Genomic DNA, 16374 nt, shown 5'->3' on the forward strand with positions numbered 1-16374 from the left:
ACTTGAATCCCTAAATTAGGGAGGCCTCCAGGGAGGCCTCCATTCGTGGGCCCCACTCACCAGACCCCCTAGACTTGGATGAGGGCTGAATATGAGGGCTCCTACTGGACTTGGATGTATTATTTGAAGGCTATGAGATGGGACCAGCCTCCAAAAGCTATGTCAGGGCTGTGATTTGGGGGCTATTGCTGGAGATGCTGTTAGCAGTGAACCTAGGGATGGGTACCGTTCCCGTTCCTAAAAATGGTTTATGTAGTAGTGAATAACAGATCCATTGGATTTCAGGGCGCTTAGTGTGTGTTACTGTTGCCAGTTCTCGCATAAGCATGCATAACCCTACATCTCGTCATACGTGGAAAGCTAAACTGAAAAGTAGTAAGCAAACTTCATGCAAATATACAAACACAGATTCAATTGATCACAATTCCTTTTTTTTCTGTGAATAGATTGATCCCACTCCATAACGATAAAGGAAATCATTGCACGAGATTATAGAGTTATATCAGGTGCTACGTATAATTGATCATATATATATAATTACACGAGCATGCAATAGCAATATACACGAAGCTCTCTATACATGATACCTATACGATTTGACATACGTCACTCCAACATCTGAAGTTCAATGAACAGAAAAAACGGATCATCATACATCAAAAAAGGCAAAAAGGGATCTGCACTCAACTGTTGTTACATGATGTTTTGAAAACCAGAGGAAGTGAAAAAGACTCCTACGGATTAAGACATATACAAACTAAGACGAGTTCGTTCCTCTTTCATTCAAAAGCCCGACTTGATCACATGCATGGCTCGATCCATTATCTAGCTCTTGAATCTGCCATCGCCAAGCCGAGCTTCACCGGCTCGCCTCTGTGACAAGGCTGTTCGTCGTCAAAGTCTGACGGCTCTGTGTTGTGCGTCGTCGGCGATAGGCCTAGCGTGAGATCCAGGCCATCCGCACGCTCATCGCTTTCTCTTGGTGGCTCCGGTTCGGACTGACTGACATGAGAGACTTCGACGGTGTCCACTGAGGCGGCGTTGCTATGGGTCTCCGGAACGGCGTCATGGCTCCCAGCAGAGTACTCCTGGCTGGGCTGGCGCGGCGCCCAGTTCAGCGGCCGCGCCTGCCGGACGTCGGCCAGCATGGCGGCCGACGGCTGGGAGAAGACGAGCTCGATGGCGGAGTCGCAACCTGCTGCTGCCGACCTGTGGGCGCCAGACCGTTTGAATTGCCCGCGGGAGCTGTTGGCCATCCGGTGGAGGGCGGCGGCAGCCACGGTGCCTTGGTCAGCTGCTTGTCTCCTGGCGACGTGGCGGATGTCGCACGTCCGGAGAGGCGGGACGGCCGTGGTGGCGGGCGGCGGCTGCGCGATGGGCATGCCGCGGAGGACCGACTCGACGGCGGACTGGCAGAGCTGCCAGTTCCCGGACCAGAGCAGGCCGACGGAGCCGTAGACCGGGTTGAGCATGCGGCCGCAGGCCTCGTACAGCAGAGACCGGAATATTGCTGCAAGTACATGGAGATCATCGATCACATGATCCGAGCACAGTGCCACATACAGTGAGGGACCAATCGAGATCCGCGAGAATCAGAAGATCTGGTGCATATACGTACCGGGTCGGACGTTCTCGGGGCCGGCGTTGATGAGGTTGATGAGGCCGGCGCGGCCGTAGAACTTGGCGAGGAAGACGGTGGCGTTGCCCTGCGAGTCGGGGTTGCGGATCCACTGCAGGCACGGCCGGATGGCGCAGTTGTCGCTGCACCCCTTGCGCAGCACGCGGCAGCCGTTGCAGCTCATCCGCATCCTGAATCAATAATCACTGCAGCACCCTCTCACCGGACGTCAATGGTGGGGGAGGGAGGAGGGAGCTAGGAAGGAGACGAGCAGAGGAAGGAGACGAGCAGAGAGGCTAGAGCGGAACGGTGTGCGTGAGAGGGGTGATGGAGTCGGAACTGCGGAGGGGTATATAAGGAAGCATCGGGAGGCGGAGCCGCCGCGTCTGGTCTGGTTCTCGCCTTCTCGGGAGGGTGGAGACGGGAAAGCCTCCGGTTTCCCTGGGAGCGGAAAGCTGGTTTGCCGAGTGGGGCCGTGACCTGGCAAATTACCCAACTGCCCCCTATCCAAGATGTATTGTTTGAATTGGACCACAAGTTTCACGACAGGTGAGGCCTGTGAGGTTTGAGCGTTGAAAATTGAGAAGATCTGCAGGTGGTCCTAGGTCGGATTCAGCTGGAGTTAATTGAATATAGGGACTAGTTGCTCAGAAAAGAAAGAATCCAGCAGAAGCTTCTGCAAGAAGAATCAAAGTACTTTACTACTTTTAGGAAAACATGGTTTATCTAAAACTGGCTTCCAAATGAAATTATTGCTTATCTTCGACATGTCACAAACCCATGTCAACCTTCTCTCCGATCCCTTATTGCAATGGGATCCGTTGTCGCACGTACATAGATATTATTTTTCAACTAAGGAAACTTTATTAATTTTCATAATTTGACATCGAGAGATGACACATAGGTAAATGACCCGGAAACAACCAAACTGTAGAGTAAGTGCATACTATATATACTGTATATGTACAAAGCAATGATGTGTGCCTACATACGTGCGGCAAAAAAAAAACGTCAGGCAGGGCAACGAAGAGAACGACGGCCTTGCCGTGTCTAAGGTATAGGAGGGCAATTTGGGTAACTTCTATGTGGGACTTGGCGCGTGGCGCGCACGCTCGGGCTGCCTTCGGGTGCCTTGCCACCGTGCGCAAGGCTGCGCGCGGGAGGCGGACGAATCGTCGCCCTCGCTCGCACTCGCACCCGCACACGGCGCCGCCACAGCAGGCAAGGCGGCGTGACGCGACGACGGACGGTGCCCAGAAGCTGGCCGCCGGCCGGATGGATCCAAGCAAAGCGCCGCGACTCCCGCGGCCGCGTGAGGTCTCGCCGCGTGCGTGCCTCTCCTCTCTGGATCTCCCAGCGACCAGGGGGCCCCGTACCGCCAGCAGCGGCCGGTTTCCTGCTGTGTCTCCTCCCGTCGTCCTCCTCCAAACCGACGACTCCAACTCAGCTAGCTGGTACCCTGTGGGCGCCCGAGGTCCCGACCCATGGGCGGTTTTGCTCCGCCTGCTACTTGTTTATAATTACTCACCGCCCATTCTCGTTCCCTTTTCGATCCAACTTGGTAGGAGTAAGTGTTAAAAAAAACTTGGTAGGAGTAGCACGTCTCCTCAGATCAATCGTCGCTCTCTCTCCTCTCTCTCTCTCTCGCCATTGGTTGTTTTGTTCATGTCCCAAATCATCGGTTCAGTTCGATAGCACCAATCACGTACCTCTTGTCTCTATGAAGAACTACATAGCGCTACAACTTTGTATGTAGCACTACTACAGAAATCATTTTCAGAGGCAGATTAAAATGTATTTTAGGGGATAATCCCCTTCTGTTTCATCAAAAAATATTTTTAGAGACGAATGCGATACCGTTTATAATTTTCGTGGCTAAAAATTCTATTTTTATTTTTAGAGGCGGTTCATGGTGTGACCTGCCCCTAGAAATCGATTTCTAGGGCGGGTAATACGGTACCATGACCCACCTCTTCAAATCCATATCCAGAAAATAATTAAAGAAAAAAGAAAAAACAGCAAAAGAAAAAATACTCCAGCCAACCAACACCAGCCTACCTCAAGTCTCGCACATGCATTCTTTATCATCACACTACACGGTCCCTTATGACTCCATGGGGTATGCTCTTATTTCATATTAACGATAAAATTGATTTGTACGGGCAGGTGACCATCACCCGCCCCTACAAATCCGTTTCTAGGAGCGGGTGACGCCATCACCCGCCTCTAAAAATATTTTTCTATTTTATCTGATAATTCATTAAAATATTTACATATAGCAAAACAAATTAACAAAAGTGAAACTTCTACACTATGGTTATTGTGAACTATAGAAACAAAAAATATGCCAAGTATATTTTAGTGTGGTTAAGATAGTGGAAATCTCAAAGTATGACTTTTGAGTTATATGAGATACTATATAGTTATAGCAATTAGAGAAGTTATAATAATTTTTTGGACCATTAGATGACCTTAAATGAAAAAAAATTATATCTCATCATTCTCTACCCTTTGATATAAAGTTTGATTTCATCCGAGATCATATGAAAAAAATTATGAATTTTTTTATGTGTCACCATTTGTAGTGGTGGTCCATGCCATCACCCGCCCCTAGAAATGCTCTGTTTTTAGGGTGGGTGGTGCCATCACCCGTCCATGAAAATATAGCTCATTTAATTTGTAGGGGCGGGTGATGGCGTCACCCACCCCTAAAAATGTATTTTCAGGGGTGGGTCAAAAAGCTACAGTGACCCTGCTCCATTTGTAGGAATGAGTTACTTTTTGATCTGTCAATAAAAAAATACAGCGCGTTGCTACAAATCGTTTTTGTAGTAGTGATATATACGATTCGCTTGTAGTGTGAGGGTCAACTGTACCGTATGTGTGATCGACGGAAGGAAATATCAAATATGATATAATAATCTTCTTTGTACACGTGGGATATGTAAAGGTTGGGTTCTTCACTTTTTTCCGGTATTCCAAGCACTTTCCAAAGTTAAATATAAGCCTATCCAAAATTCATAGGGTGGGGTTCTAGACGGCGTCTAACGGAAATTTTATTGAAATCAAGTAATGTTACATCTTGTCCATTAGTGCCAATCGCTGAAAGGCCAGTGCAACTGAATTTTTGTAGCAGGCTTCTGGAAGATAGCCCATATTCGAAGCCGGTGCAAAATTGCATTATATTGTGAACATAACTTACACAAATAAGTTTATTTGTAATTTTTAATATTAACGTATTCCGACACAACCACACAGACCTAATAAAATATGGGTTTTTTTATTTGTTCTCATCTGATCAAATACGGAGTTTATGAATAAACTAAGAGAATCCACAAATTTAATTTTCTTAATAAGGTGCGGTAGGTAGCTGGTGCTGCTGCTAATCTGCCATCTTAACTGCCATTACGAAATGAATTAGTAATACATTGATTCGATTCTTTTAAGATTAACCACGACGTACCGAGAGCCATGCAAAGACCCAGTCGTCGTATTAGAAGGCTAGCCCCACCGCATCATGAAGGAAATTAACTCATCGTACGATACGATGCCAAGTTATATATTATCATATGGGATAGTTGTCCGTACGCATTTATAATCTAGCATTGTTCTTGTGCTAGCTCAGCTCTGCATTAATGACCGATCGATGAATCCTCGTCCACTTGATGTACCCAAAAACAATGGTGATGGTACGGCGTTAGGATATTTTCTTATCATCAGTATATGCTTAAATATTCTTGGAGGGGGTCGGAAAGAAACAGCCAAATAATAAAGCTAGGTTTTAAATGGAACTGTTGAGCTCATACAGCAGTACCAGTACTATCTATATATGGCAGCAATCACGGGTCAGATTAGCTGCTATACCTTGCCTTTCATTAGCAAATTGTAGTTTCCCTTTAGTTAGCTGTACAACCTCAAAGGTCACTTAGGATGCCTTTAGGCTTCAAGTATTAGGCTTTAGGCTTCAAGTATTAGGCAGAGGTAGCTCTACTGCCAGTTGATGGTGCTTGGTATTATGTTTATCTATAGGCAAAGCGCTAGTCTATGGGGACGGTTATGTACGTCTTCCTTCACACCTAGTTATTTGGAAAAAATAAAAAAATAACGGTGTGGATGTATTTTTCATTTTCCTCACCACCAGTAACAAAGACCAACCTCTATATGTTGAGACAAGGATTCAAAAGGACTAATTTAGATGTACATATTAGATAAAGGAGAAGAGAAAGAGTTTGATTATATATATCTAGCTGCTACTTTTTTAATTTTAAATGGATCCTCCTTGATAGCATGCAATCATAATTTTTGTTGAATATTCACCAATTTTTTACACTTATGAATATTTAAAAAAAATCAAAATATACAAACAACAAGCATTTTCCCCAAAAAATATGTCTATGTAATACAATACTCCCCCGTTCCAAAAAATTATATAGGTCCTGTTTGGTTGTCATTCCATAATTCTACAATGAAGTTTGACCATCCATTAAAGGTGTCAAACAAAAGCAGTTTACAAAATCAATTCCAGAACTCCTGCGATAGGAACCCTAACGAATCAAACGAGGCAATAAAGACAGTTTACAAAACCAATTCCAGAACTCCTGCGCTAGGAACACTAACGAATCTAATGAGGGCTTTGACCGCGTGATTAGAGATTACTCCAGGCCGTGTTACTGTAGCATCACTGTAGCCAATCATCGATTAATTACTATCATTAGATTCTTTGCGAAAAGTTACACCCATCCCTGAAGAGGTTTTGAAAATAAACTTCATTTAGTACTCATGCGGAGTCTAGAAGACGCATTCTAGAACCTCTAGAATGGAACCAAACGGGCCAGTTGTTTTTGCCTTTAAAATTTGTCCCACAAAGAGTATTTGTTTAGCTTGTACTAAGATCCATCTAATTAGAGCAATATCAAGTACTAATAAAAAATTATATATAAAAGCGCATATATAGCCAATAAAATGCTTAGTAGATTTATTTTCTAGTTCCAATGTATATTCATTTATTGAGGATCTAGAAAACCAAATTAACAACATGATTTTCAGTCACGACTGTTATAATAATTAGGGGCAACAAGATCATTTCGTAAGGATGAATAATGTGTCTGAAATTTTCTAAAAAACTTTATTTTTGAGACAGAGGGAGTACTGGTCCATTTGACTTTTTAAAAATGAATAAATTTAGTGTATGTAACAAAATTACGGTTATTTATAGTAGCCTTTGGAGACTTCTGGATGAGTCCAAAAATATAAACAGTCATGGTATATATAATATGGTTCACACTTCACATAATGAATGACTAACATGCATGGCAACACATGAGTCAGACAGAGAAGGCCTTAGTGGGGTGTCTGCTATATTTTGGATCGTATGGGTATATGCTGGAATGACATTATTATTTTAATAATAAATCAGTGTATAACCTCTTTTTTTCGCAGACTTTTAGGGGCACATACTTGCTAATAAGATACTGAGATCTTGTTGCAGAAAGATTTTAAAAAAGCAGATCATCATAAAGGTGATAGATAGATAGATAGATAGATAGATAGATAGATAGATAGATAGATAGATAGATAGATAGATTTAATTATAAAGGTACAACCATCATGTTATGCATAAATAGGAAAAACTATACCATAAACTTTGGAAAACACAAACACCCCTTTCATAAGTGGTCAACTTTTGAGTTTTGAACATCCAATACAAAGCATGTTACACGTACAGTCGTGGTATTCACGGACAAGCACATTGCAAAATGCTATTAAAGACTAAATTAATCCGTCTAATGTATTCAAAGTTTGCTTGCAGCTGTTGTACTGATGATTTGATTTGACTAGTTTAAGTTTCTTAAGCGCGAGTTCGAAGGCCAATTGCATAAGGCTAACATTTCTTTTTTTAGAAAACCAGTACGGAAAGGCATTGAGAGAATAAACTAAAGAAACCCGGACTTCTCTCCCATACATTTGCACATCCACTTGCATATATTCCAAAGTTGCAGTATGAAATAGTGAATCCTGGTCAACCGTATGACTGGCCAAACTAGCCCATGGTTTGGGGCTTGCGTTTGTGGTCCAATATATCAAGTTAACAATGCAAGTAGAGCTAGCGGGTGCCATAGGCTTGTGAGGTCAACTACATAGTATATATTTGAGGCATCAATTTTGCATAAATTTCGCACGACCTTCCTTTAGTTAAGTGCTGTATTCTTAAGTGTTTCATGCAAATTTTAGCATGAAATTAAAACTCATGCTAGGAGAAACAAAAAAGAAAAATCAGTATGAATATAGTAATGGACCTTGCAGTCGATGCATAGTGAACGAACCCATTACAATTTACAAGTTCCCCCTTGCATATATTTTTGTTCAGCATCAATTTTGTGATACGGTACTGTAGATGATATCATGCGTTATTTATTCTTAATTTTAACAGATTTTTATGTAGTTTTATGGGTTTTACTGTGTGTTGGCATCAAGATTCACCCTAATGGGGCGGGTAATACTGGATGAGAACATATCCAATGCTAGTGGCTCTTACAGTGCTACCATGCAATCAAACACGATAGTAGTAACTAAATCTTTGCATGAAAAATTATTCATCCAAAAATACGAATGGATAGAGCATGCAATCATCTATCATCAGCTAAAATTTGGTTGATCTGGAACCCACCACTGCTCAAGTGCTGATATCCTTTTTTGTCTCTTTATTTGTACTACTTTTGTTCGATCTCAAATTTTAATGATGATTAATGCTTGCATTCTCTATCTATTCATATTTTTTTAGACGAATTTTCCAACAATGGTTTAGGTGGTACCATGTTTTTAACATGTAGCACATATGTAACCCATCGAAGCACTGGAAACATTTCTCATTCGTTTAGTTCAGACTGAAAATATATATAAGAAAATATTGACATATCCAGATGCAACATATATCCGTTGGAGTGTGACATATAAAATGTGGGAGCACAAAGAGAGGAACCATTAGATAAACAAGACTTATAGACCCAAGATTATTTAAACCAAATCATATGCATGCATATGCCCAGTGCGGCGCAAACCTGCAACCGCTTAAGAATCTAGCGGGGATCGAGTAGTTTTTATATAAGCTTCCACTTACGACATGGATGGCAATAATAGCTAAGCCATGACATAATCCCGATCAATATTTGGCAATATGACATTTAATCAGGGAGGCCCTGGAGCATCGTTCACTGCACCCGGCGCTCCCGCCCGGGCGGTTCTCTGGTTTTGGCAACCCACTAGCGAGGGCGCGTGGTCTCTACGGGGACTCGCCACGTGGCATGCCCGAAGATGCAGGCATGCAGCTCCTCGATCCGCTTCATCGTCTTTCTCGATTGGATCGAGCTGGTAGAGAGTTCGAGGCACGGTCCAAATCGATAAGCTTGACCAAAACAATTTGATGTAGTTTAAACCATTGGAAGTATTCTTTAATTAGCAAGGGCAGTGAATCCCTCCCAGCCACGGTTATGTGCATGTATTTGGGCCTAAAGAGGAGGAGACTTCTATAAAAAAAACTATCGAGAATCAATTTCAACTTTGAGCATTACTAATAAATTAAAGATTTGAATACATATCTTTCTACACTAGTACTACGAAAAGGTTTTTTACGGGCAGGTAAAAACGTATATTTAGGGGACGGTGTGGTAGCCGCCCCTGCTTCTCATGCATGGGTAAAAATTGATTTGTACCCGCCCCTTCAAATCGATTTATATAAAATAAAAAAATTGAGAAAACTTGAAATTAGTAAAATAAAAAACCCAGCCAACCGCAACCATCACAAACCTCTCTACTACAAAGGTACAATTTTTCTGACAAAACATGCACACTTTAAACCGGGGTTCGAGCCGCTTACCTCAAACCTCACGTGTACCCTTCTCTCCACCATACTACAGGTATGCTATTCTTTTACTCTGAAATCGGTTTGTTGGAGCGGGTGACGTCATCACCCGTCCCTAGAAATAAGTTTCCAGGGGCTGGTGACGCCGTCACCCACCCCTAAAAATAATTTCCTATTTTATTCTAAAAAAAGTGAAACTTCTACACTATACCTATTGTAAACTATAGATATAGAAAATATGAAAAATATATTTAAGTGTATATAAATGTTAAGATTATGGAAACCTCAAAGTATAATTTGAGTTGTATGAGAGACTATATAGTCATAGCCATGTGTAGGGCACAACTAATAAATGATCCTGTGATCCTAAGCAGTCTTAAATGAACAATTTATAATAAATTATTAAACTTTAGATCTTACCTCTACAACTTTCCTATGGAACTAATCTACATCTGTGGTTTTTTGAAAAAAAATCCAAACTTCTAGATTTTGAAATTTGAGAACTTATAATAATTTTTGGACTATTAAATGACCTTAAATGAAAAGATTATCAGCTACAAAATTTTATATCTTGTCAACATTTACAATTTTGGTATAAAGTTTGAATTCATCAGAAATCATATGAAAAAATATGAACTTTTTTGTGTAACATTTGTAGGGGCGGTTCATGCTATCATCCGCCCCTGAAAATAAATTTTAGAGGTAGATGATGCCATCATCCGTCTCTAGAAATGCAGGTAGGGTGGTGATGGCATCACCCCCTCTGGAAAATTTTCAGCGGCGGGTGATGGCGTCACCCACCACTAAAAGTGCATTTCTATTGGCAGGTGAATTGCTACAGGAACCCGCTCCATTTGTAGGAGCGGATTAGCTTTTGGACCGCCCTTACAAAAAAAAAACAGGATGCCTCTACAAATTATTTTTGTAATAGTGCTATCCAGGATGTGCATCTATCATATCCAATAATATACATCTAGCTACAGTCAAATTATAAGCCCCCCATCATTTCCAACTTATAAATTAGTCTACCTAATAAGCCCCGGTTACTTTCCACAAATCTACTATTTCAACATGCACAGAAATCTCGCAGACAGCTGTTGGCGCAACGCAAAGCCTTGCCTTCCAGGTTTCAGGGCAGCATGCACGATGCAATCAACGGTAAGCATTGGGGCTGTGCAAATTTAACCGAGAACCGAGGACCGAACCGAATTAACCGAGAACCGAAACCAAAAGAACCGAAACAGACAATTTCGGTTCTCTGTTCGGTTCCTAATTATGAGGAACCGAAATTTTCGATGCGGTTCGATACTTGAACTCGGTTAACCGAGGAACCGAGCCCAAATGCCATTAGCCCCACGAAGCCCAAAATGGCCCAAGCCGTTGGCCCATAACTAACCCAAGCCCACCCCAACCCCACCCCGCCAGGCTCCCTCAGTCCCTCCCGAGATCCCCCACCCTGACCCCGCTGGCCGCCGCCCCCTCCACAGTGCCCACTCCGCCGACCCCCACCGGCCACCGCTTGCCCTACGCTCGTTCCGCCGGCGGCCGGCGTTACTGTGTCCGCCTCCGCCCGCTCCGCCGGCGGCCAGCGCCGCTGTGTCCGCCTCCGCCAGAGCCCTCGGCCCCTGTCGCCGCATCCAGTGCTTGGCCTGCGTCAGCCGCTGCTGATCCCAGCCCGTGCCGACCGCCGCCACTGCCAGCGCTCGACTGCCGAGGCGAACGGGGGATGGGCGAACGGCGGCGTGACCCACGCGGCTCAGTGGCGGCGCCGTTCGCCTGGGCGAGAGCAACGTCAAGGGAGCCAACAGCGGCGCTGGTAGGAGGACGGGCCCCTATTTTTTTTCTCGATTTTGTGATGTGTTGAGATAGATTCGGTTCCTTCGATTAGAACCGAAACCGAACCGAACTAACCGAAACCGAATTTACTCGGTTCCTATCTATAAAAAGAACCGATCTAGGAACCGAACTTCTGTGGGAACCGAGGTACCAAACCGATCGGTTCGGTACTAACCGAATGCCCAGCCTGAGTAAGCATGAGGGCCGTATCAACACCGTGGCGAGTTGTCATATGCCAAGCACACAGGTACTGCTGTTCTGAGGTTGCCACATGCTGCGAATCAAGTCCATCAATGATCCGTTACTGGAATCTTGATGAGGTCATGCACCTCTATTCTCATCTAAATATTCTAATTTTTTATTTCTCAATTAGAATGTCAAGGTATCATGTCTAGCTTAATTTTGGCTTTTGTCCTATTTGTGAATTACTTTGTCATGTATTCTAGAGTTAGATATTAGAAATTTTGAAGTACTCCTGTAGTCCTCAAATCGTATGAATAAATATGGACTTGAATTTTTCTCAAACGTCCAAAATTCCCTGTGATAGTTCTTAGGATTACAAAACACATAAAGTTATATATTGTTATTTTTTAGATTTGGGGGTCATATTTTATATTTCGCACCAGGACCTTAGCAAATTTGGTACGGCCCTCCTTACAAAATAGGATCAATAATTAGATTCATGCCACTATAATTTCTCTCATTTTGAAATATGCCATTACAACTTTCAAAATCCCCAAATATATCATAATGATTTTTTTCTTAGATATGCTACTATGCAACTTTGTAACCAAAGGCGCTACCCCCATTTTTGTGTGCATTGAGGGGAAAAGGGGAAGAAAATGGCGAGGGGAAGTTTGGTCCAAAAATTCTTCATAATGATGCATTCACAATTTTTAACTTTATACCAACATGATATTTGGGAACAAGTAGAGTACTTGCAGATCTTCAAAAATAGCAGATCTGATAAATTAAACTTTGCCATCCACCATTTCTCTGTCCCAGGGCACGCAGACCTGAGTTTTCAAAAGTTGCCGGTCTGACAAAACTTTGTCCTCCACAATTTGTGGGACTCGTCGCGCACGAATCTCCTGGTCTAAAGGGCAGATTCCTGCCCCAGGTCATGTGATCGCTAGATGCAAATGCATTGCACCTAGCTCGGGAACGTACCAGGGGCGAGCAACAGGGTGCCAATTATAGTACTTGTGGACCGTGACAAAGGATTCCATGGCACTTGCCATCAGCTCTTCTTTTAGGGGCAAGTTGCTCTAAACTTGTGTGCTGAGTGCAGTGTGCATCTCATCTCATCGAGGCTGGCATTAGAGTTGGGGTAATATAGCCTTTCCTAGCCAGTGGGTTCTAAAAGGGGAGAAAATGGTTGGTTCATTCCGCGACACCCTTCTAGTTGGACTCCATACTTTAACCCTGCGTATTGGCACTTTCTTCTTGTTCTATGCTTATTTTATTCCCAAATGGTCCATTGGTTACGGCAGAAAGTTTTACCGTGATTACGGCCTCCGGCCATGGTCAGAAACCGAGCAAACTCTCTAGCTGCTACATGAACTGGTTTGCGAACAGAGCTCGCATGCCATAGGCTTGCCTGGCCTCGACTTTGACGGTGCAAGTTCCAGCATGTTTAGGTGCTTTCCTGGGGGCGGTGGTTAAGTTAATAAAACTGTTGTACTGAAGTTTCTCCAAAAAAGAAAAAAACTGTTGTACTGAAGGCATCGCTTTGGTTAACTTCAGACGTCAGAGTCCACAAAGAAACGCGAGGACGATGGTGCAGGCAAACTGAGGCCCGGCCCACATCAGCATCATACTAGTTAGGCCCAAAAACAACAGTCAAGCCTAATATCAGCCCAGATTTGGCCTACAGCAACAATCAAGTCTAATATTGGCCCAGATTTAGCCTAAAGCAACAATCAAGCCCAATATAGCCTAGGTTTGTGGCCTAAAGCAACAATCAAGTCCAATATTGGCCCAGATTTGGTCTAAAGCAACAATCAAGCCTAATGCGCTTTTTTCATTTTTATATTTAAAAAAAACAAAATTTCAAAAATATATTTTGAATAGGGAAATTTTCAAAAATAGGTGCCTATCGCCCCCGCCCATCCAGTGGGCGACAGGACCTAAATGTAAAAAAAAAATTATATTTAGGTCCTGTCGCCTAGGGCGCATTAAACAGTGAACTTGTAAAATCAATATAAAATCGTAGAAAAATCGGAAAAATACAAACTCAACTGTTCTGGATTCTATGAAACAAGATCTACACCTTTTATTACATAAAGTTTTCATTTGATCAATGTATCTAAATCAGGAAAAATAGTTATTGTACCTAGGAAAATTTGAAATAATTCATTTGGTCTAGTTGTGCTTATCTAAAATTTACCAAACTTTTTTTATAGCTCTTAGGAAATAAAATAATGGTATTATAAATTTATGGCTTCTAATACTCAGTATAGCAGTATGGATAAATAACCCATTTAAACTAGACATATTGCAAGATCTAATTTAAAAACTTATTCTAGAAATGTTTTCTTGGCCTACTAATTTTGTACAATCCTATGCTCACCATATGAAACACTATGGCCAAAGATTACATGCATCCAAAGGATGGATCTTGAGATTTAAATAAAAGTGCATTAAACTAATATTTAAAATAGAGAAAGATACATTGATCAAATGAAAAACTTTATATAACAAAACTTGTAGATATTGTTTTATAGAATCCAGAACAGTTGAGTTTGTATTTTTTGATTTTTCTATGATTTTATATCAATTTTACAAGTTCACTATTTAATGCGCCCTGGGCGCCAGGACCTAAATGTAATTTTTTTTACATTTAGGTCCTGTCGCCCACTGAATATATTAGGGGGCGACATACACCCATTTTTGAAAATTTTCCTATTCGACATATATTTTTGAAATTTTGTTTTTTTTAAATATAAAAATGAAAAAAAGCGCAAGCCTAATATTGATCCAGATTTGACCTCCCTCTGCATGGATCTATACAACGTTGGGCTGGGCTGCACACATGTTATCAAGTATCTTTAGTGGATCCTTGGGGTCCCTCCAACTAAAGTTTAACATGCTAAATTAAAGTTTGGATAAAGTATATAGGTTGCTAAATTTTAGCACAGATGTTGGATCCTTAGGCTAAATCCATCTAAATAACTATGCTACCCTTCATTTATTACTGCAAACTCCCTCAACTGGAGTAAATCTGAGGGTATTTTGGATTTTGCTCACTTTTATCAAGTTTTGTCTCAGAGTAAAGTGCGTCACCGGTCCCTAAACTTGTTCGACTGTGTCATCCCGGTCCCTAAACTCGTAAATCGATCGTTTAGGTCCTCAAACTTGTTTGGCTGTGTCATTCCGGTCCCTAAACTTATAAATCATCTGTTTAGATCCTCAAACTTGTCCAGCCATGTCATCCCAGTCTCTAAATTTGGTTTTGAGTCTCATTTAAGTCCAAACCGGACGATCTAAAATCTCTATATCAAAAATAATTTATAATTTTTTCATATGAACTCGAATGAAAACAAACTTTATATCAAAATTGTATCTCTCGACATGATCTACAGCTTTGCAGTTGAAATATTTTTGAATTAAAATTGTTTAGAGTCCCAAATTTTAATTTTAAGTTTTAATTTTCAAAATCTATTAACTTTCAACAATATTTTGAGACCCAAAACAGTTTTAATTCAAAATATATCAACTACAAAATTATAGATTACATCGAGGGCTGCCATTTTGATATAAAGTTTATCTTCATTTAAGTTCATATGAAAAAGTTATGAATTACTTTTTGATATATAGATTTTAGATCGCCTTGTTTTGAACCATATGAGACTCAAAATCAAATTTAGGGACCGGAATGACATGATTGAATAAATTTGAGGACATAAATATTTGATTTTCCAGTTTAGGGACCGGGATGACACAGTGGAACAAGTTTATGGACTGAGATGACACGGATGGACAAGTTTGAGGAGCTGAACGGTCGATTTGTGAGTATAGGGACCGGGATGACACGACGACACAAGTTTAGGGACCGGTGATGGACTTTACTCTGTCTAATGATTATAGCTCCCCAGCTAAAGTTTAGCAATTTTTTGGCCAGGCCCGTTTGGACCCAAAGCTGCTTAATTTAGCCAACTAAACTTTAGCAAGGGGATCCAAACACAGGATATCCTACCAGGGCCGGCTCTATTATTTTGAGTGTCCCCGAGCGAACCAGATTTTAGGGGTCCTTTAAGCTAAATATTTTTTTAGTATGGTAAATGTGACATCCCAGCCTTTGTTAAGTGGGCCAGCGGGCCGAGTAAAACAGTGGTGGGCCGACATACTGTAGCTCGGGTACTGTAGCCAAATTGGGCCGGGCCTAATGTCGGCACTGTAGCTCATCTGGTACTGTAGGATCGGAAAACTGTTCATCGTGGGATGCTGTAGCTCGGGCCCGATGATCCCATACTGGGAATTGAGAGAGGGACAGACCAGCTTAAATAGCCGGTCGCGGGAAGCTAGTTAATTCCGGATCGATCTTTTTTGCGCGAAGCGAGGACGAAAGCGCAAGAGGATTAATTAGTAGGTGTGGTTTACTCAACTTGAAGAGTAGATCTTAGCCGTTATCCCAGGCCGGGTTATTACAGTAAAGAAGATAATAACGCTAATAATTTATATATAATTTTTGAAGATCAATGTTGTCCAAGATAAATATCTAAAAAACACTTGATAAATATTAAATAAGAATTACCAATCACTGATTTCTCTGGAGATGCAAGCGAAAGTTATGTATCTAATTTGAAATAGAGAGAGTAAGAGACAGGGCGAACACGTAAAAACAAGCGGACGCTCGCTCGTGTCGCCCCCGCGCAGGGCGACTAGGGCGGCTGGCGACCCAGCCGCCGCCCAGCTCCCGCTGTCTCCCTCCGCCTCGCCGCTACTCGAGCAGGCCGCCGGGGAGCTCGCGCGGACCGCAATGATGGTGAAGGAGGGGCTCTTTTCCCCTCCTTCCTGCGGATCTGGGCGGGTGCGGCCGCGCCGAGCTGCTTGGAGCTCC

The 16374-nt window shown here is 42.3% G+C and overlaps 1 protein-coding gene across 1 annotated transcript; it reads right to left on the bottom strand.

Moving 5' to 3' along the window:
• Positions 1 to 510: 510 nt before the first annotated feature.
• LOC120675539 (LOB domain-containing protein 42-like) lies at positions 511 to 1938 on the bottom strand. Its single transcript, XM_039956736.1, has 2 exons — positions 1619 to 1938; positions 511 to 1510 (listed from the first exon to the last, which is right to left on the bottom strand). The coding sequence occupies exons 1-2, from the start codon at positions 1806 to 1808 to the stop codon at positions 822 to 824; spliced, it is 879 nt and encodes a 292-aa protein (XP_039812670.1). The 5' UTR covers positions 1809 to 1938; the 3' UTR covers positions 511 to 821.
• Between the last annotated feature and the right edge of the window lie 14436 nt (positions 1939 to 16374).

Source organism: Panicum virgatum, chromosome 5N (genome assembly GCF_016808335.1).
Source record: "Panicum virgatum strain AP13 chromosome 5N, P.virgatum_v5, whole genome shotgun sequence".
Classification (NCBI taxonomy): domain Eukaryota; kingdom Viridiplantae; phylum Streptophyta; class Magnoliopsida; order Poales; family Poaceae; genus Panicum; species Panicum virgatum.